Source organism: Macaca mulatta, chromosome 8 (assembly GCF_049350105.2).
Source record: "Macaca mulatta isolate MMU2019108-1 chromosome 8, T2T-MMU8v2.0, whole genome shotgun sequence".
Taxonomy (NCBI): domain Eukaryota; kingdom Metazoa; phylum Chordata; class Mammalia; order Primates; family Cercopithecidae; genus Macaca; species Macaca mulatta.
In genome coordinates, this window is record NC_133413.1 from 81,947,162 (window position 1) to 81,969,614 (window position 22,453).

The following is a 22,453-nucleotide window of genomic DNA, read 5'->3' on the forward strand; positions in this document are numbered from 1 at the left end:
CAGAACCTACTGATGTGAAAAGATGATTAAAATGTACTTGTTACTAAAAACAGCAGGTTGCAATACTGTGTTATATAATAATGGGCCCATACTGTATATCTAGATAAACATAAAATGATAGTAATAAATGTATGAGACATAGACTATATTTTTGCTTCTCTGTATTTTATAATTTGTCTGCAATAAACAAATATTATTAATGCAATGGAGAATAAGATAAAATATATAAAAACATCAACAACTATAAAAAGAACCCCTTCAATCAAAAAGAGATAATCAGGGGTTTGATTCAACTATGGCTTGGTACTATTAGGAGGCCGAATATGATTCATTGAACTGAACTGTAGTAAAGACAAGATATTAGGAAAATGTTTAAATTACGTGAGAACTATTCTCAAGCACTTTAAAGATCTATTTGCAAGATAACAAATGTGCTACTTTTAAGTAATGTCTATGCATTCTTGAGACCAGCTTTGACAATGACAGTTGTCATTCCATTTGACTTGTACTTACATTATGTCTTGCCTATAGTTTCAAAAACAGAACCCAGGGACTGATTCTTACAAGCATTTTCTTAAAGATTCACTGGGTGTCTGTAAATCTGATCAACTGGTCTTTGGGAGATTATTATTCAACACTTATCACATACTTTATTTCTAGAGCTATGAGTGTCACTTCCCAAGCCTCACTTCATAATGAAAATAAAGACAACAGCCCTTTGGAAAAGTTGGATGGTAATATCAAGTGAGTAAGTTTTTAGTATATACCGTATCACAACCTCCTACATGGCTGACTTTTGACTTTTTTATTTCTTTTATAACTGACAGAAGACACAAAGGCAAAAATGTCAACTTCATAAAAAACTTAGTGCTTTTTGGAAAGAATCTTAGAGATCATTCAGTCTAACCCCCTGATGTTACAAATACGGAAATTTAGGCCTAGAAAATAGGTTAGTGACGAACTAAACTAGAAGCAGGTGTCCTGCCTCTAAGCCCAATCCAGTTGCCATCCTGATTTACTACTTACATGGAACATCAGATTCCACTTTAGAAGTTAACTATCAACCTATAGGGTTAAGGAAAATAGCAATGTGTGTATACAGACCTTGCATCTGGTAGCTGTATGGTGCCTGTCCAGGTTGAGGGGTACTGAAGCTTGTGCCATAGCTGAGAAATCCTGTCTGTCCAGGCGACTGAGACTGTGACAATCCACCTTCAGTCTTGATGCCTGCCCACAATGCACCTAAATCAGTTAGTGATAGCTTATCTATCTGTCCATTTTCAAAAGCTGGCAAATATACAAAAACATACACTTCCACAACCGTTTAACTACAAATGCTTCCCCAATCTTATCTCAAAAATAAAGGGTATATATGCATACAATGAAATACCATAAAGTACAACTTCAATTTTTTAAATCCAGGATTACAGATTTGAATGTCTATTCACATTATTCTCTCGTTTTACTGCACTTTAACACACATCCCTTCTATAAAATGTAACTCCTGTGATATATTTTCATACTTCATTTTGTTGTTTTAATGTAAGAGTTGAAGATCATCTCCTTCACAGTCAAGAAATAGCCATAATTAAATTTTAGCTAAATGATCCCAAAGTTGCTATATTGACTAGTGTCAAAATTAAAATCCTTTATATATATGATTTATACAATCATATATATGATAATCATATATATATGATTAATTAGATACTATACAGTCACAGTATTTTTCCCTCCTTTACTCTTTCTACTACAAAGCTGATTTCAGTACCAACTCATTTTGAAGTCCAAAGACGCAATACTGGGCACAGAGCTAAACAACATGGTAGAAAGGCTTTTCCTGAATATCTAGGTCCTATCAGAAAATAAGCACAAAGGAAGCAGAATACTAATGAGCTGAATCTTATAAAACAGCAGTGATTTATAAACAAGTGAGGTCGACCAGCAGTTTCCTTTTGTCCCTTTTAGTGTGAAATATTTGTCTATAATTGTTTTCAATGTAGTCTAAAGTACCTTTGTTTTTATTATATGATAATATAAAAATGATGTATTTGTGGCCCCCAAATACTTCCCCAAACACCAGACTAACAACGTAATTTTGGAACTTGGAATTGGCAGCACTGAGGTATGGGGCTAAGCTCTGTCTTTAATTAATTACAATTAGAGACAGTCATGCATGTTAACAACTCTCCTTCATTCTCATAGAGGGAGGGGAGGAAAATTTCTGCCAAGGGAATTCACATTTTTAAATAATTTTGCTTTGTACTTAAAAAATGATATCTTTAGGATCTAGAATACACAGTAGTCTTACTGTTTATTTCCATTTTAGGGGAATCTCATCAGCAGAGTGCAGCTAGGTAATTGCTTTAAGGCAGTGGGAGAATCTGACTCTTGGCTGAGAGTGCCTACTTTAATTCCTGCAGTATCTCTAAATAACTTCATAATGACCTTAACATTTAAGTCTTAACACAACCTTAACATTTTAAAAATGTGATTTTTCCCTGTAGAGGTAATCCCAAACCAATGAATAACCCATACATAGAAATGGTCCCTGGCAATACACCTGCCCCAGACAGGTGGCATGATGGCTTTAGAAAATCCCTTTCTTTCCATGTTGTCACCCCTAGGGATTTTCCACCTCTTGCTGCATTTGAGACTATACTGATGTGCTTCCAGCCTTCACCTAGACCAATTAAATGTCAATAATTCATGTCTTTTTTTTTTTTTTTTTTTTTTTTTGAGACAGAGTCTTGCTCTGTCACCCAGACTGGAGTACAGTGGTGTGATCTCTGCTCACTGCAAGCTCCGCCTCCCAGGTTCACGCCATTCTCCTGCCTCAGCCTCCCGAGTAGCTGGGACTACCAGCACCCGCCACCACACCCGGCCAATTTTTTGTATTTTTAGTAGTGATGGGGTTTCACCATGTTAGCCAGGATGGTCTCGATCTCCTGACCTTGTGATCTGCCCACCTCGGCCTCCCAAAGTCCTGGGATTACAGGTTTGAGCCATTGTGCCCAGCCTAATTCATGTATTTTGATTCTGGTTTTAGCTTATTGGTTCCAGATGGGGATCTTTGTGATAAGAACATGTAAGGAAAGGCAGAAAGAGCTAGAAAGCACCCATAGCCACGCCTATCTCTGTGACTTCTACCTACAAGGTGGCAAACTCATTTCACTGGCAGACTCTAAGCAGATCCAGCAAAAAACAGAATGAATTTGTGTTTCCCCATTGATCTGTCATTCTCATGATAAAAAGATATGCCAATCTCTTCTTACAGGGTCTCAATAGAAAGTCGAGAGCACAAGTCCTTGGAGAAAGTTTTGTAAGACCATCTGAGCCTTGACTATCAGCAGTTAAAACCCAAGCTATGTGCTCTTCTTTCATGAAAGAGCAAAGGGGAGAAGGAGGCCATATTTTTCAATGCACTGGCCCCAAAAACAGAACTTTTGGATCAGAAGTACTCAGGGTATCTCCTTGTACTTAAGTTCCCAAAAGAGAAGACAGGGGGTTATTAGGAAAATGCTAAGAACTGAAAATTATTCCCTGGGAATTTATAACCATGGAAAACTCTGGAATCAAAGCCCTTCACCACACTGAGCCTCACTCTCTCCCCTCTCCCCTATCCCCACCTATCCCATTACAATCCCCATCCTCACTCTGCTAGTTCTGATTCTGTTCCCAGACCTTTTGCTCATCTCACAATCTTTGAATAGCTATTTCAGACAAGGGCATTCATTAATGGTTTAGAACTGGAAGAACCCCTAACCCAGAGCTCAGAAATTGGCAAAGGGAGATGTCCAGGTCCCACTATGACTGAATGGGGAGGAGAAGGAAGAAGAAAGGTGTGTGGCTGGTAGCCAGAGCAGTGATGGGAATGGCGCCTTCCAATGATAGCACTGGTGGGCTGACAGTACTTCAGAACCGTGTGGACTGGAAAATACATTTACACTTCAAATAACCATCTCACAAATACAATTTGAGAACATAAATCAAAGACTGCCTTGACTTCTATTATAGAATGGGAGCTGATCCTTTTTCTTCTTTTAGTCCAAGAATAGTTTGAGAATAAATTCCAGCTAAATTTAATCTATAGCTAATATTATTAAGAGAAACTGTGAATAAAAGTTATGGAAATGAGACGTAATTCTAAAAATTCCATTTTAGGACTGTCTCTAAAGTCTACTTTAAAAATACCCATCTAGATAACATTAGGTTCTGATGGTTTTAAAATAAAACTATAAATGCTAAAGTCATATATAATTTAGGTTATTTGTATATATTTTATAAGAAATTCATATACGGTCGATTTTGTTTGAGATAGAATTAAAAAGAACAAAGTAATTTACCTTATTATTATTATTATATTGAGACAGAGTCTCGCTCACAGGCTGGAGTGCAGTAGCGCGATCTCGGCTCACTGCAAGCTCCGCCTCACGGGTTCAGGCCATTCTCCTGCCTCAGCCTCCCGAGGAGCTGGGACTACGGGCGCCCACTACCACGCCCGGCTAATTTTTTGTATTTTTCGGTAGAGACGGGGTTTCACCGTGTTAGCCAGGATGGTCTCGATCTCCTGACCTCGTGATCCACCCGCCTCGGCCTCCCAAAGTGCTGGGATTACAGACGTGAGCCACCACGCCCGGTCTTACCTTCTAATTATTAATGAAATACTTAAAGAAGAGCATTAATTCTTTTTATACACCACAGAAAAGAATACTACAAAACAGTATCAAGCAGAAGCACAATTAGAATACTGGTCACAAAAAATGCTGTACTTGTTGCACAGAATTACTTATTCTATTAATCCTTTCCTCCAAGTGTCCATGTACTATTCCTTGATCACTAGTTTTATTCTTTTCTTTCTTTCTTTTTTTTTTTTTTGAGACGAAGTCTCGCTCTGTCGCCCAGGCTGGAGTGCAGTGGCATGATCTCGGCTCACTGCAAGCTCTGCCTCCTGGGTTCATGCCATTCTCCTGCCTCAGCCTCCCAAGTAGCTGGGACTACAGGCGCCCGCCACCACGCCCAGCTAGTTTTCTGTATTTTTTTAGTAGAGACGGGGTTTCACCATGTTAGCCAGGATGGTCTCGATCTCCTGACCTCGTGATCCGCCCGTCAAGGCCTCCCAAAGTGCTGGGATAACAGGCTTGAGCCACCACGCCCGGTCAGTTTTATTCTTTTCTTAATAAAATGCCAATAATTCAAGTGTTTCTATTCAGCTCAATCTACTTAGAATCGCAATGATAATTTAATGGAAGAAAACGTATTTTGAAATTCTGAGATTTTTTTTTAATTAAGCTTTGAGATTTTGTTGGATTTATTTTTAATTTACAGGTATTGACCCATAACAAGTGAGTTAAATTACACCAAGATAAAGATAATCTCCAGGTGGGAAGGAACAAATGCCCATGTGAGCTTTAAATGTTTCCTGATTTGCCTCTTCAAAGGGCAGTCCAGGCAGTGATATATAGATCACTTTTCCTAATGGTTGATAATGCTGAAATTTGAGACTATTACCACCCTTGAGTTTAAAGCAAGAGTTTGTTGAATTCTACTTGTACGTCCCTAATCACAGCTAGGCATCTGATAAATAGGAAATGAATCTGTACCCCCAAAGACTTCATTCACAGACGTTTTATCACAAATATGCACAAAAATATCTTGGATTCCATAGCCCAGTGCTCAAATGGCAAATTCAGGGTTGAGACATAAATGGAGAAAAATGACAGCAGAAGGCATACGAACCACACAATCTTTTCGCTACCTCTGACCTCAAGATAAGGAGCTGCCAGTTCTTATAAGGCTCATTAGAAACAATCACACTAAGAATTTAGACACAGAACGTGACAACACTTTCTAAACTGACCGAGGATTGGGTCTTCAAGTGCCACTCAAATATGTTAATACATGCATGCCCATGCGATAATACCACCACTATAATAGCAGGTTACTCACCATATGAGGAAATGCCATACGGCTGTCCTGGCTGTGGGTACGTGGCATAGGCTGTAGCTTGTTGCATTCCTGTGGTAAACTGTGTTTGCCCATATGCAGCCATAGTTTGTGAGGAAGGGGTAGGGAGAATATGTGGGTATGGTCTGCTATTTGTCAGAAATGACAGAAAATAGAAAGCCCATGCATTAGATGGAAACATGCAAACCGATTAACAACCACATCACAAATTCCAGCTAAATATTGTATCTTAAAGTAAAACTTTCACACAGAATTGACAAAACACTGAAATACTTCAGTGTCTCCACTACATGATGCTCAAAATAAATTTGTGTCAATATATTTACATCTCTATGAAATGCACTTTCATTTAAATTAAGATGGAACATGTGGGCACAGACATGACTTGAAATAAATAAAAGTCTACTCAGAGAAATTATTTATTGATTAAAAGAAAAATACATCTTACTTGGAAGGGTAAATCTGTGGTGGAGAGAACTGGTGAGTTGGTCGTGGGCTGAAGCTACTGCTCCCAATTGCTGAAAAACAAAACAAAACAAAATAATGCACAATAATCCAAGCAAAATACAAAATATACAGAAAACACTGATATATTTTCAGCTATAGATTGGCCATATGTAATTTCAGATATTTGATCTTTGTGACCTGCAGAGATGGCAATTTCACATGGTTCCACCTAACAGAAACTATAAAGAGGAACGAACAGAAACTGATTAAGGGCTCTAGTTTTAAATGAACTGTTAGAAAACATCATCACAATCTTCTCAAATACCTGCCGGCATACTGTGAGTTTTTACAGTGGCAATACTTCAATAGTACGAGGAGTCCTGGCTACTGTGTGGAAAGCTGTGCTGAAAGGGGAGGTAGGAAGCTGAATTGCAGGATTGGGTGGGAATGTGAAAGGTCAGCCGGCCTATTGTTTGTGTTCAGTGAGAACACACAAACCTGAGGCTGTATTACCAAGAAAGGTGGTCTAATCTTCTCTCAGGTGAGAAGAACCAGGATAGATCCTCATTTGCCTGCATTGATTTAGCAATGGTTTTTAGTAAAAATGCATTCCTATAACTATCTTAAATTTCTCAAGTTGCAAGCTAAGCCTGTTTTTTCCTGTGCTGATCCGGGTGTTCCTTTGCCTTTTAGTTATATGTGATCAACTTCAATGTTCAAGTAAAAAAAGGTTTGCCTTTATTTTTTAAAGAGGTATTTAAGCATTCATGCAGAACTTTTCTTCTTAATCACATTCACTTGATTAAATAATGCACTAAAGTCCTAGCAAATGTTCTTGTACTCTAATTCTGAACTAAAGAAGCAAAAACCTATGTTAACAAAGTCTTGAAAATGGCAGTTTCAGCTTATTTCATTGTAAACAGTCAATCGACATACATATAAATCTACATATATGTGTATGTTTATATACATACATATATATCTACACATATTTCCGTTTATCACATGTACATTTTTTTTCCTCCAATTCCCTAATCTCTATCGGGCTAAGATGCATATTCCTTGGGGGCAATTATTATAAGATATAATAAGTTTATTTTATTCTTCTACCAACAATTACTATCTTCAGAGGCTCTATTATTTATTAATTCTATTCTACACTAAAATCCTTTTAGAAGGTTCCATGTACTCAAAGTTTCATAAAGTTTTCCCATTGTCACACTGGTACATTTGTGTTTCTCAAATTCAATTTTCCAGCTTTTGTTTGGGACGACAGTGGTAGAATTGGACTAGAGTCTTCAAATCTATGAGTAATCCTTTCCTTATAAAACAAACAAGGCCTGTCCAGGGACAGTAGATCTAGATTCGTACCACTCTTGTAAGCTCCCAGACTTCAAACATCTGGCTGGCCGCTTGGCAGAGACAGCATCTGTACTGAAGAGATGGCAACCCAGCCCAACTGGTACACCCCATCATCTGGCACATACGGAGCCACTACTCTGTTCCAGGTGCGGTGCTAGATGCTGCAGGTGCGAAGGTGCAAAGACTAGTTCTGTCTGATACGCGTCGGAAGGATGACACATAAAGAACTGTGGGATGGTCAGTTAAAGACTGCAATTTATAGGAGAGAGGGATTAGACTTCTTATTATCCTGTTTCCTCAGCACCTGACAGGGCCTGGCATGTGGTAGAGGGAATCAACACACACTGTTTGTTTAAAAAGAATGTGAGAATTAGGGCATAAGCAAAGTAAATGTTTAAAACCACAATAATGTGAAGAATGGTTCAATTATTTTAAGTTTTATATAAACATACATAATAAACCTAATTCAGCTCTTTAGCAATATAGATTGCAGTAAGTAGTATCCCTTATGAAATAAATGTGAAGAACCCACAATGCTGTCTTATAACTACTCACCTAGTTAGGTGTGCTTAAAATTACTGAATGTGTCAAAGGCCATGTAATAAGTCATATCTTTTGGGCTTTTTAAAATTTTTTAAATTATACTTTAAGTTCTAGGATACATGTGCATAATGTGTAGGTTTGTTACATAGGTATACATGTGCCATGTTGGTTTGCTGCACCCATTAACTCGTCATTTACATTAGGTATTTCTCCTAATGCTATCCTTCCCCCTTCCCCCCACCCCATGACAGTCCCCGGTGTGTGATGTTCTCCACCCTGTGTAAAAGTGTTCTCACTGTCTAGTTCCCACCTATGAGTGAGAACATGTGGTGTTTGGTTTTCTGTCCTTGCGATAGTTTGCTCAGAATGATGGTTTCCAGCTTCATCCATGTCTCTACGAAGGACATGAACTCATCTTTTTTTATGGCTGCATGAACTCATCCTTTTTTATTCCATGGTGTATATGTGCCACATTTTCTTAATCCAGTCTATCATTGATGGACATTTGGGTTGGTTCCAAGTCTTTGCTATTGTGAATAGTGTCGCAATAAACATACATGTGCATGTGTCTTTATAGCAGCATGATTTATAATCCTTTGGGTATATACCCAGTAATGGGATGGCTGGGTCAAATGGTATTTCTTGGGCTTTCTTTAAATTCAAACCCCTGTATGGCTCCCACAATCTCTGTGTGGCCTGTATTAAAAAATCTGCCATCTTATACCTCAAGTACCTTTTCAGTAATGGCATGAAACACTTTAAATTTTCCAAACAGTAACCCAGGAATTCAGACTAATTTTGATTTCATAGGACAAAAACAACCTAAAACAAAGGGAATGACCCCAGATCATCTATCAAGGTAAATTAAACAGTCATTTTACCCTTAGAAAACTCCAAATTACACCTGCCACAGAGCCTTGGGAATATACGGACAACCAATATCTCTTTATCTGTTTCAATTATTCCATTCTATGTCCAACACAAAAAGAAGCTCCTCCAATCTTTTTGTAGGAAGGGAGAGGGGAATCAAAAGTGAATAATAATCACAATCTTGGGACCGCTGGGAGGAGCAACAACTCTTGAAATTGGCAGGTCCTCAGCTCATTCCTCCCCCAGGCTCCTTCATGTCAACACTATTCAGCCGGACAATCAAGTCAAAAGCTTAGAAGTAAAGTTTTGACTCTTCTCTTTTCCTCACACCCCACCTACCCTTTGATCATAGGTCCAGTCTGCTTTCTCATCAAAATATACCCCAAACCTCACAGCTTCTCACTTCTCATCTATCACTCTGTTCCAGTCACCAACGTTGTGGCAAATAGAAGATGTACCTCCTCGTTCTTCTGCTGCAGGGGATGAAGCTGAACAAGGGCCTAGCTGTTAAGCCCTGCAATGCATCCATGCCATGCAGGGCAGGGGTGAGGGGACACTTTCAAAGGGCTTAACCCAACCAGTGACAATGCACCAGGAATACTAAGGTAGGCCTGCCTGTTCCTGGGAGACCTGGGGCTTCTCTGATGGCCTTGCTGAAATGTTCTTAGACTGCACTCCCAACTAACTTAACCTTCCTTCCTTCCCTCTCTTCTTTTCCTTAACAAAATCCTGGTACAGTTAATCCTGCCTTGGTGGCTCTTCTAGGAAGACATGAACTAACACAGTCATCTTTCTTCTGAAAGAGGAAAACGTTGGTCTCCCTCCTTCCACGTGCCCTCACCTCACCCTTCTCCCCATAAAGCACTTTCCATGCATCAAACAGTGACCTCTTAAAAACATAAATTAAGTCATGCCACAAACCTCCCTGACCCTCAACTCCAAGCCCTCCATTATCCTCCTATCACATTTCAGTGAACCCAAACTTATTCCTGTCCTTCACCAAGATCTCTGCTCAGATGCCCTCTCCTCTAAAAGGGACTCCCATCCATTCCTTTACTAAATTCTTTGATCAGCTTTTGTTTTCTTCTTAGTACTTTTAGTTGCCCGTTTATGTACACCAGCACTTAACACTTAACCATGTATTATCTGTCTCTCCCAAAGAATAAAAGCTCCATGAGGGCAGAGACCCTGTGTACCATTTCACTGCTATATTCCCACTGCCTAGAACATTGCTTGGCATATAGCAGGTGCTCAATAAATAATTGTTGAATGAATGAATCAGACCTTTTATGAACAATTAAATAAAGAAACCATATTTGTTACACAATATTTTTTCTCCTCCAGAAGAATTCCTGCTTCTATTTTCAATTTTCAAATATCACCAGACAACAACTAGCATTTTACTTAACAACTTAACAAATGTAGGCTTTGTAGAAATGGCAGAGGCAGCAAAGATATTAAAAACACTTTATTTGCAATCCCTCTTGTTCTTAAAATTGAAATCATTAAAATATTGTTTTTCATTGATAAAGAGTAAATGGGCATCACTTTACAATATTTTGAAACCATGATAAACAATGCTGCAATTTTCAGTTCAGCCACACGCCTTGGAAAACCAGCCTCCCCTTTCTTTCACTCTCCCCACACCAAGATCCCTGAGGGCTTCCCTGGAAGAGTGAGTCACTACGTCCTCAAGGCTTGCAGGTGCTAGGGCTCCTTGAAAGAGAGGTGGAGATAGCAATCACCAACATCAGTGTGGCTCCATTTCTTCTTTATCCTCACCGTCTATTTTGTTACGACACGAATAATAGTTAGGGTGGGAATTTTTAACTTTTTTTTTTTTTCGAGACAGAGTCTCACCCTGTTGCCCAGGCTGGAGTGCAATGGCGCATCTCGGCTCACTGCAACCTCCACCTCCTGGGTTCAAGCGATTCTCCTGCCTCAGCCTCCCGAGTAGCTGGGATTACAGGTGCCCGCCACCACGCCCAGCTAATTTTTTGTATTTTTAGTAGAGACAGGGTTTCATCGTGTTAGCTAGGATGGTCTTGACCTCCTGACCCCGTGATCCACCCGCCTTGGCCTCCCAAAGTACTGGGATTACAGGCGTGAGCCACTGTGCCCGGCCAGGTTCATGTGAATTTTTAAGCCATTGTGGAGAAGAAAGTAGGAGTGGTGGCCACAGAGGTAAAGGACAGCTTGGAGTTAAAGACTTAGAAACTTCTTTATTTTACAAACCCTAAGCCCTGTTCATAGCCATTCCAGTATGTTGATTTTTGTCTCTTTTATCATTTATAAAAGAGAGAGAAAAGAAAATGTAAAAATAAGAGAATATCGATTCCAGGGTGCTCTGTGCTTCCTATGCCTTCACCCAACCCCTTCAGCTCTCCTGATTCTTTCCTCTGCATTCAACACAGAGAATCAAACTATGGAAAGCAAGATCCTTTACAGCTTCAGCCTCTCCACCACCTACCTCTCCACCTTCAGCTAAGCCCTTCTCTAAGGCCCTTGCTTCTCCTGTGTATCTTTTGCAAGTTGAGGCTGCTTCTCAGATTCCAGATGTCACAAAGACCTGAAAACATATTTTCGTTGTTGTTTCTTCCAAACCATTGGCTTTCTATTCTCCCACAAAATCTTTCTTTCTCTGGGGTTGACGACAGATCTTCAACATTTCCATGAATGACCCGCATCCTGGACACTGCACATTTATCAAAAACTTTAGGATTTGGTGATGTCTCCCTATAAGCCCCAACATCACCCTGGGTTATATATCCACTGCTTTTCTCAGTCTGTCTAGGCCTCAACCCTGTCCTTCAGTCATCAAGCTCAAGACCACATCCTGGCCCCTTTTCCCCACTCCATGGTCTCAAGCCATAATCACATTGATCAATTCATTCATTTCCTTAGCAAACATTTACTGAGCATCTCCTATATGCTCGATACCATGAAGGCCACCAGGACTGTAACTGAATAATACAAACAAAATCTCTGTTCTCATAGGGCTATAGTTTGGCGGGAAGACAGAAACCAAGAATTAATCCTAAAAGTAGTGATGAAGGCTGAGAAACTAACAACAGAGGCATGTGGTGAAGGCCTCATTGAGTTTAAGTAAGGAACATCATTTCTGTCTGGAATTTTCATTCCTTTGTTCTCATTTCATGTGTTATCCAACCTCATCAAGAGATGAAGAACACTTGACATCCCTATCTTTTCTCAAGGTATTAGCCCCTGCCTCTCCTTCTTTCTACATGTCTTGAATACATGAAAAATTATTTTAAACCATTCCTTTACTGATACTCTCAATTTTCTTAAGTTCATATTCTACCATGCTCTACCTAGCAAACCCTTGACCCTGGATCAAGCCCAGTGTCTTTTTATGTGGCCTGCTAAGCCCTTATAGAGAAAAATCACTCCATCATACAGGCCCATGTTCATTAGCTCCAGCCTTGTTGAACCTTCAGCTCTACTGTCCATCCCCTTCTCTTTCTAGGCAGCTTCAGACTTCCCCAGCATCTACTAAGTCAATTTCAGTCTTCTTCAACTCTTCAAGCTCATATGCCTATCACTACTCTCATTTTGAGTCACTTCAGAGGAAAAAGTAGAAGCCATCATTTGTTCATTCATGTTTTCTTTAATTCAAATACATGGCAAATATTAGGCAAATATGTGAGTGCCTAATATGTGGCAGGTACTGTTTTAGGTGTCAGGGATACAGAAGTGAACCAAACAAGACAGAATCCCCGCCAATACAAGCTTACGTTTTGGTGGGGTGAGAGTCCAACACTAAACATAATGCACAAGAGAATGACAGCATTTGCAAAAGGCTCATAATTATTGGCAGGAAAGAGTAGGGAGGAACCTGGCCTGGTAGAACAGAAGTAGAACAGGAGAGCTGCACTGAGTCGGGTGGTCACGGTGGGCCTCGATGAGAAGGCGAGATTTGAGCACTGACTTGAAGTCAGGGAGATAAAGGCAGGTATGCAGGGAAGGAACTGCCAGCAAAAAAGGCACTATGTGGGGAGCACGTCTACCACGTGGGAGGAAGAGCAGTAAGCAAGGAGGGCAGGCAACAAGGTCAGACAGTCTCTGAGGCAGACGATGACAGGGCTTGTGGGCTTTTTAAGGATTTGGTTTTTACCCATAGAGACGAATGGGAGCCCTTGAAGGGTCTGAACAGAATTGTATAGGAACTCCCTGAATGTACTGCCACCTTGTCCACTTCCAATTCATCTGCACCACTTCATATTGCATCTTCCCCAATGTTTCAGTGGACAAGTTATTCTTTTTCTAGCCTGATCCACTTCTGTTTTGGATTTGTGCTATTGCTGTCCCATCAGGGGCTTCCCTCTATCAATTATCCCCCTACTCGCCCACACCTCTAATCTCTGCCTCTGTTGAGTTTGTGTCAGCAGTATGAAACCACCCTGACCTCCTAAATGCCATCCTTCTCTCTAATGAATTTCCTTTCCTTCCCTTATTTTTAGCACTATGTACTTGAAAGACATTTTTCTTTTCCTCATCTTCACTCCCCCACATTATTCATGAAATCATCCATTCATTCAATAAACTTTAGGAGCACATACTATCTGTGAAGGGCTATGCTGGAGACACAGAAGTTGGTCATGTGGTCCAACAGGGACAAGGATAAGTCAAGTTCACCCATCTACTGAAACTGCTACAGGCTAACCCATTGATGCTTGTAATTTAATTTTAAATTTTGACACAATTTGAAACTTGCAGAAAAGTTTCAAGAACAGCACAAAACGTCCCAGATATCTTTCATCCAAATTCCCCAACATGTTATTAGTTTTATCCTTGATTTCTTCTGTGTGTCTGAAAATGCATACACATATATACCTCACATTCTGTTGGAGTTTTGTGTGTGATATCTTTTTACTTATAAATATTTCTGGCCGGGTACGGTGGCTCACACCTGTAATCCTAGCACTTTGGGAGGCCAAAGCGAGTGGATCACGAGGTCAAGAGATTGAGAGCATCCTGACCAACATGGTGAAACCCCGTCTCTACTAAAAATTCAAAAATTAGCTGGGCATGGTGGCATGCACCTGTAGTCCCAGCTACTTGGGAGGCTGAAGCAGGAGAATCACTTGAATCCAGGAGGCAGAGGTTGCAGTGAACCAAGATCGCACCACTGTACTCCAGCCTGGGCAACAGAGCAAGACTGTCTCAAAACAAAACAAAACAAACAAACAAAAAATATATATAGAGAGACACACACATATATATACACATATATATTTTTTTCTATGTGTATTTCTTAAAAACAGAGTTCTTTTACCACAATACAGTTACCAAAATCAGAAAAAAACAGTGATAGTGATGCAATACTATTTTCCATAGATATTTTCAAAAAAATATATCTTTGTAGCACATGATTTTTAACTTGGACTTTAAAATTATTACTTTTTAAAAGTATAAATGTTTTATATATACATATAGAATGTAAAAATTTTGAAACTAAGACAAAAGCAGAAGGAATAACATTCAAATTATATTCCACCATCCAGAGAGAACCACTGTCAATTTTTAGACCTATATACACAGGCCCATATGTGTACATACAGATGCCTTTTTAAGAAAGCAAAACTGTGATTATACTGAAAATATGACTTTCATAACTTGCTTTTTCTGTTAATATAGTTAACATTTTCTCAAGACATGTTTTACAAATAATTTTCAAGAGCTGTGTACAAATCCACATTGTTGACAGTGCTTCCTTAAAAATCTTACCTGTGTTTGCTTCCAGTTCAACACTCTTGCTTTTTGTTTGTTTTTGTTTTAAGACAAAGTCTCACTCTGCCACCCAGGCTGAAGTGCAGTGGTGCAGTCATAGCTCACTGTAACCTTGAACTCCTGGGCTCAAGTGATCTTCCAGTCTCAGCCTCCTTAGTAGCTAGGACCACAGGCACATGCCACCATGCCCAGATAATTTTAAAAAAATTATTTTTTGTAGAGATAGGTCTCCTTATGTTGTCCAGGCTGGCCTCCAACCCCTGGGCTCAAATGATTCTCCTGCCTCTGCATCCCAAAGTGCTAGGATTACACGTGTGAACCACCATGCCTGGCCAAAACTGTTGCTTTATTCCGAATTACCTATTTTCATTTGATCTTCTACCCACGTCATACATATTAGCTTTCCATGAGTTCTGTCTTCAACCTTGTTTACCCCACTAGCTTTAACTCCCTGTACACTTTCAAATTTCCCACGCCAAATCTCCCCTGAGCTCCAAACACTAATATACTTGGCATCTGTAGGTAGATGTTGCCTCATAGTCAACATGCCCAAAACTAAGTTTCCTGTCTTCTTTTGTCAACCATGCTCCTCTTGCATTTCCTGGCTCTTAACTTCTTTCTCTGCCTCACTTACCCCTATACCCATGGTCACTGACCACTATAAATTCTACTTCATAAATGAAATGCACCAAATCCATCACCTTCCCATACCCATTGCCAGTGCTTTATTTAAGGTCTTCAATATTTCTTGCTCAAATTAATACAAAAAAATCTCTAACTGATTTCTCCACTTCAGCTCACCTGCCCCCAATTCATCCTGCCATGGTGGTCATAATTCTGCTATGAATATGATCATGCAACCCCCTTCCTTTGATGCTTCCCATTGCACACAGGAGAAAACACAAATTCCATGAAGTTCACACAAGTCTCTTTAGACTCTAGCCCCTGCCTCCCTCTGCAACATGCCCTTGCTCTCACACTGTACATACACCAGGAACCCTGAACCATTAACAGTTCCCCAAAGATCCACACCCTCTGTGCTGCTGTCTCCTTTCATGGACTGTCCATTTGTCCAGCTTCTCCCTCCCAGTGCTTTTCTCCTACTCATTTCTCAAGACTGAGTACCTACTCCAAGACACCTTCCCTGATCACCCCACCCCAAGCTGGTCTCCACTAGGTCCCTTCCTGGGTGTTCTTTGGGCTCTCTGAGCTTCCCTCTGCATTATCAAACTGTACTGTGATGGTCTGTTCGTTTGCTCATCCCACTAAGCCCTGCACCAGGACCATTTTCATACACCTATGAAGTCAGCATGGCACCAACCATATAGCCGGGCAAAAGTCAAATTCTAATAAATGTTTTAGGAAAGACCAAATGGATATTGCACCCTTTGTTATTTTTTTATTGCTTTTACCTGGTATCATTAGTATCAAAGTTGTGTGTTTGCATTTCATTTTGTATTTACAATTTCTTTTTGTTGTGGTATGTATTAAACAAATGATCCAGAGAGCTTGATTAAATCAATCACAACTTTATGAAATTATAGCATTTCCAATAGAGAGGTGCTAAAATTATAGCAGGCAATATAAAAAAAGTCAAAATTCTAAGAATTATCTCCTATATAAATAATTTTTAAATGAAATACTCCAAGCTGGGCTGGGTGACTTGGCAAATACATAATCACATTCTCACAACCACCTTATGATCACAGTCACTTTCTTGTCAGTCATTTCATTATGACACTTGTGAAACTTGGATATTTTGTTTATTGGAGGCAGGTTTTATTAACGTGAAGGATATTAAAAACTAACTGAAGAACTTAATGTTGCTTTACAGGGTCTATTTAATTTAGATCTATAGTTGATATGACAGTTACTTCACAAGATGGCTTAGCGAGTCTGCTTAGAAGTGTAAAACACCAAATTTTGCCTAACCAAATTTGAAGACCTGAAAAAATAATACATCTAAGAGAGAATGGGGGAGGAGTCACCAGCATAGTAAATATAATTAGAAGAAAGGAGAAGAACAAAACTCTTTTTACCCCATTTATTGAATACCAACATTTCAGCAACCACTCCTTCATAATGAATGAAACCAGAATTGATAATATGTGACTCTGAGCAAAGTTATTTTATATGTATATATACATAAGTACATATATACCCACACATATACACATATACATGCATACATATAGATACACAGGGACATTACATGAGTAAACTAGGAAAAATAATGCTTGGTGTTGATGTGAAAATCTGATATTCATTCCTTACCTGAACCTGAGAAATTGTCTAAAGACCCGTCTGCTGTCGTTGAAGCTGTTTCACTGCTGCTCATTGGCTCTGTTTTAACTACAAAAATAAACAACATACACCGATATTGAATTAATAGTTATTCATAAAGACACGGAAGAGAAGATATAACATTCAGAGTAATGACAAGAAAATCATTTCAAGAAACATTTTCCCTAACTGAACATAAATCATAAGCATAAATAGACTCCTTTTAAAAAACATTCATATATTAATTTATTTCCCCTTAGGAAACAACCTATTGTCACAAGTTACCCTTTAAAAGCAGCACTTTAAAAGTAATTAAATTCATCATTGCTTTACATATTTACTGAATTACTTATTGATAAATAAATTATCTCTCAAAATCTACATGATGTGATATAAAATCATTCCTGGGGTTGTGGAAAAATCCGTTATTTGGTCAGAGTCAAAAGGATAGAAGAGAAAGATGTGGGGAAGTAGGAAGTGAGTGGGTGTCGACACCAGCAGGTCTTCCTGATGCTCAAGGGCAGGGTCCTCCCTACCACACACACACACCTTCTGGGTTCTCCAGCATGGCTAAAAAACCGAGGGCTCGATTTAATGCACCATCGTTACCACCCAGCCATATCTGCCAATTCATCGATATTTTATGTATGCTTCGTACCAAAAACATTCTGAATCTAAATGAAGCAGAAACAAAGTTTTCTATTTCAAAACAGTATCGATAGCAGTTTGTGAAATACATACACGATCTTTGGTCAAGTCCCTTTGTGCTGTGAGATAACTTTTAGATTTATGCTATAGATTCTCTAAAGCAATCCACTCCCCTGATATGGTGACAGTTTTATTGTGCCCCTATCAAACAGACAAGCCAACAACTTCAGCACATCTGCTTTTGTTCTCTCTAGTTTTACACTTTTTTTTTTTTTTTTTAATGAAGAAGTAGCATTGTTGTTTTCCATAGAAACTGCTGGTGAAGTGTCATCATCAGAATTTGCCTGTCCTGCTTTGTGGAAGGTATTCTTTTCTTAGTAACAGATTTTCAGAAAGAATGCAGTAATATTTTAAGGGATACCTAAAAATCATTTACATGCTTCCTAAAACAAAGGCTCCCACAAGACAATATCTGGGGAGTCCTCTCTTATAAAGCAAATACATTTTGAAGTAGGAAAAGATGATGGAGAAAATGCAGCTTTTCCTTCTCTCAACATCACCAATCTGTTACAACCATCAGGGAAAAGACAAATTCACACAACCCCTGGATCTTCAGATATTCTCCTAATGCATAATGAGTAGTTTAAAAATAAGCATTATAAATAGATGCATCAGATAGTCACTTTTTAAAAAAATAATTATTCAGATGACTTTTAAACAAGCTTCAGAAAACAATAGTGAGACTAATGGAAATCACTCTGCTGGATAGTTTTAATGTAGACCAAAAAATGGTGTAACTGAAGTTGTAACTGAAGTTTTCACTTTTCTGCCAGTTGTTTTGGGTTTAGAAGTCTTTGTTGATGCTAAAAAAATTCTGACATAAGCCTGTATTTCCCTTCTCTCTCCATGCCACCAGACAACCGAATGATTTTGCTTTTCATCACCATTAAACTGCCATCGTTTCGGGAAAGGCAGTATTCCATTGCTAGCGCACAGTTTCTAAGTTTCTTACTCAGCTGTCCACATCATACCTTACCTCCTTAAAAAACAAAAACAAACAAACAAAAAACCTCATATAATGCCCCATACACATAAAGCAATCGTTCTATTTCACTCTCTGCCAGACCGATCACCACTAAGATTCTGAACTCAGAATCAAATACAACATACTAAGCAAAAGATTAGAATTAGGTGCCATGGAAACAGGTCCTGTAAAGTGCCTACTATGTCATGTTAGTTATTTATAGACATTATATAATTCATCCTTTTAAACAACTCTACAAATAGGTCTCAGAATAGACAAACTCCCTAGGCAATATTGCCTTCTTGTTTCCCATGCACACATTAAAACCAAAGGGGTTAGGAAGTCACCCAAAGACCCACAGTAAGGGGCAGAAATAAAATTTAATTTGGGATGTTTTTGACTCCAAGGCCCTTGACTAAAGCTTGAAGAAACGGTAATAAGTGGGACTTTCCAATAGTACAAGCTACTCCACAACAAGCCTGCTGGGGCACAGTGCCACATCGGGTAGAGTGGAAAGCGAAGTCCCTCCCCTCCTACGGTCTTAGGGCTCCCAGCCTAGTGAAGTTGCTGGAAGTTCTCACATAGAAGTTTCATGCCCAGCTGTCAAGAAAAGATGTGAAGAAAAAAATTGTTCCACTCCGTGAGATGTCAATCAAGATTACTTCTAAGTCTTTGTCAAATCTAAGGTCTATGACTTAACAGATTCTGTAGATGCAACTACTTTGTGAAAGCTTGACTACACCAAAACCACTCCTATTTCGGTACCCCTAAAATCGACACCAGCTATTCTCCATACGATTAGCTTAATTGAATGTAGCCTTCACTCCCAAGAGGCACATTCAATTATACTTGAAATCCATTAAAACTAGGCAAAAAGATTAGAAAGGAAAGGAAGAGGATACTTTTCTTTTAGGCCCCAATAACACTGCTTTTCACCATTGTTCAAACATACCCATCTATACACTAAGGAATAAAGACTCCCTTTTCCCAATGAACCCAGTTTTTTAAAAAGGTTCACTGTTGAAGGAAGAGGATGTACATAAAATAACCACCAGGATATTCATGATTTTATCAGATACTGTAATTGAATACTTTGATCACCAGGGATCTGATGCTAAAGACTGGTGATTTATTGTAATGTAAAATAGTTTCTGAATGAAAGCCAAAGACACAAAAACTACTTCTGGCTTTATTGTAGCCAAACATATACCCACCAGAGAGTTAAAAAGACAAGAATAACCTCTGGCCACCAAAATGTTATCCATACCATTCCCACTAGCACTACCACATTTATAACTATGCTGTAGATGATGTGATAGAGCGTCTCTCCAGTGCTTTGAATTAAAAAACAGACACTGAGTTTTCTTGGTCTTAGAGGTTTAAGGTACTGTAACATCTGAGAACAACTATCCTATCTAAGCCACCCACCTAAAAAGGAAAAACTATGAATGATCTGTTCACCTCTAAATAACTGGGATTAGTTTCTCTCCACCATACTATTCATTATATGACTCCAGTCTATTAGAAAAATAGTAACTTCTGTTTTCTTTTGCCACCACACGAGTCTCTTTTTCTACCATTCTAAGCTCCCGATCTTCCATCTGATCCTCAAAAATATATTCACCCTTTAAAAATATTCAAAAATTCCTTTTTATCCCTTAAATCTCCCTGTTCCTCCAACTCCTTCACTCAGCCATGCACTCTAGGCCTGAGCAATGCTGGGCAACTTGCTACGTCTAGATATGAAATGATCTTCCCTCCATAAATGCCTTTGAGTTTTGGTTTTGAAGTCAGAGAATCCAGTTACCTGCTATAAGACTTTCTAAAAGTGATTTACTCTCCTTGATCTTAATTATCTCCATATAAAATTATATCTATATTACAGGAATGAAATAATAATTCACAAAAATGTACATAAAGTACCTGGTATAAAGTAGGAGCTAAAACTATATTCAACATCACCATTAAAAGTAGCAGTAGCAATATTCTCTGTTGGGCTGAATGGCTTCGTCCTTTCTCCTGGGGAGTAATACCAGGAATAATACATAACAGTTAAAATCACCCGCTTTGGAACTATCAATTGAATTTCAATTTAGTTTTGCATCTAACAGCATGAATCTGGAAGTTAGTCAACTTCTGTATGCCTTGGCTTCCTCATCTGTAAATGTGGGTGAATACTCAGGTGAGAATTAAAAAAGATAAATGCTTCTAAATTATTTCACACTGTGCTAGGCCCAGGGCCTATGCTTTTATAGTCATTCTACCACTATAGTGTCTCTTTATGACAAATCAAAGTTTTTCTTAAGATACAGATAACTGGGTCCAAATGTATCATGAACTTCACATTAAAGTTAAGCTTTCTCTTTAAAATAAAGAAGAATCCAAACTGAAGGGATGTGTCTAAATCAGCCATGAGACCACGCTTCAAGAGAGCCAAAATTAAATCAAAGTAACTTGCAAATAAGATGGCAGGACCAAATTGTGATTATATGAAGAAAACTTATGTTTTGATCATTAAAAGGCAGTGTATACTTTCTGAAGAAACAGGCTAACAGAATGGTTTACATGGCAATTGTGATCAATAATTCCAGAAGAAAATGTAGCCATCTTTTCTGGCATTCTTGAGGGGAGGCTGGCCCATAAAATGAGAAAACCATCTTCCTTCATCATAAATTTCAGTGTGGATCTATCTATCAGACCATTGGAGCTTGGTGACATTAGCTATCAAGATCATGCCACTAACCCATCATACCATGATTCCATGCTCATCCAGCAACTTCTGGTTATACTTTGAAGGTTCCAGTCATGCAGAAGACTTCTGCATCTGCAGAAGATGACAGACCACTCAGAAGAAACAAATATTCTGTCCATTTGATTAGTTATATTTTTCACCATAAATTATGTGGGCTGTTTTAATAAACCAAGTTCACCCACAAAGGACAGTACCGCCTGCTGGACTAAGGAGCCAGCCTGTGTGTTACAAATAATTCATGCCGCAATGTGCAGGGAAGGCAGCTGCCTGGGTGACCTGCAGGCCCTCCCCAGCAGCACCTAAGCTCATATCACAACTTTTCTCAAACTGTTAGAGTAAGCACAGCTTGTCTTTGCTTGGCACAAACTCAATCTTTCTTTTAGTTTTGTTTCCTACCATATTATGCAGGGACTTTAAAAACTCAGTTTACCATCCCTCTCCCACTCTTTATGATTCCTTCATCTCTTCTACTTCAAAAAGAGTTACCTTCATTCCATATTGGTTATTAAAATGTTCAGTTGCACCCATACCTGGAATTGCATTACCTCCATGAAATATCACCTTTCACCTCATTCATTCACTTACTTGCTATTACTCCTCATCAGAATATCCCATCTTTCCAAATCCTTATCTATTCTCCCACTCCTGCTTCACAGCCTCCCTTGCCTAGCCTGAAACCCAGAGCCAGTCATGTCTAGTTCCCATCCTAGGTTGATGTGTGGTCTCATTTCTCCTAGCATCTTTTTTGCCAATTTTTAATCTCAGGATGGGCAATCTCTCATTGTTCACTGTTCTGCTGCTGTTCC

At 39.0% G+C, this 22,453-nt stretch overlaps 1 protein-coding gene across 12 annotated transcripts in view; it reads right to left on the bottom strand.

The window, feature by feature from the left end:
* EYA1 (EYA transcriptional coactivator and phosphatase 1) overlaps nucleotides 1-22,453 on the bottom strand; it is a 342,170-nt gene that overhangs the window by 122,148 nt on the left and 197,569 nt on the right. For 3 of the 12 annotated variants that reach the window (XM_077942831.1, XM_015145559.3, XM_077942835.1), the window contains 4 exons: nucleotides 17,215-17,292; nucleotides 6,416-6,485; nucleotides 5,950-6,092; nucleotides 1,105-1,227 (listed from right to left, as the gene is read on the bottom strand). In XM_077942831.1, coding sequence (XP_077798957.1) covers nucleotides 1,105-1,227; nucleotides 5,950-6,092; nucleotides 6,416-6,485; nucleotides 17,215-17,292 — 414 coding nt within the window. Of the gene's footprint in view, nucleotides 1-1,104; nucleotides 1,243-5,949; nucleotides 6,096-6,415; nucleotides 6,486-17,214; nucleotides 17,293-22,453 lie in introns of all 12 variants that reach the window. The other 9 variants (XM_077942828.1, XM_077942833.1, XM_077942832.1 and 6 more) reach the window with 4 other exon arrangements.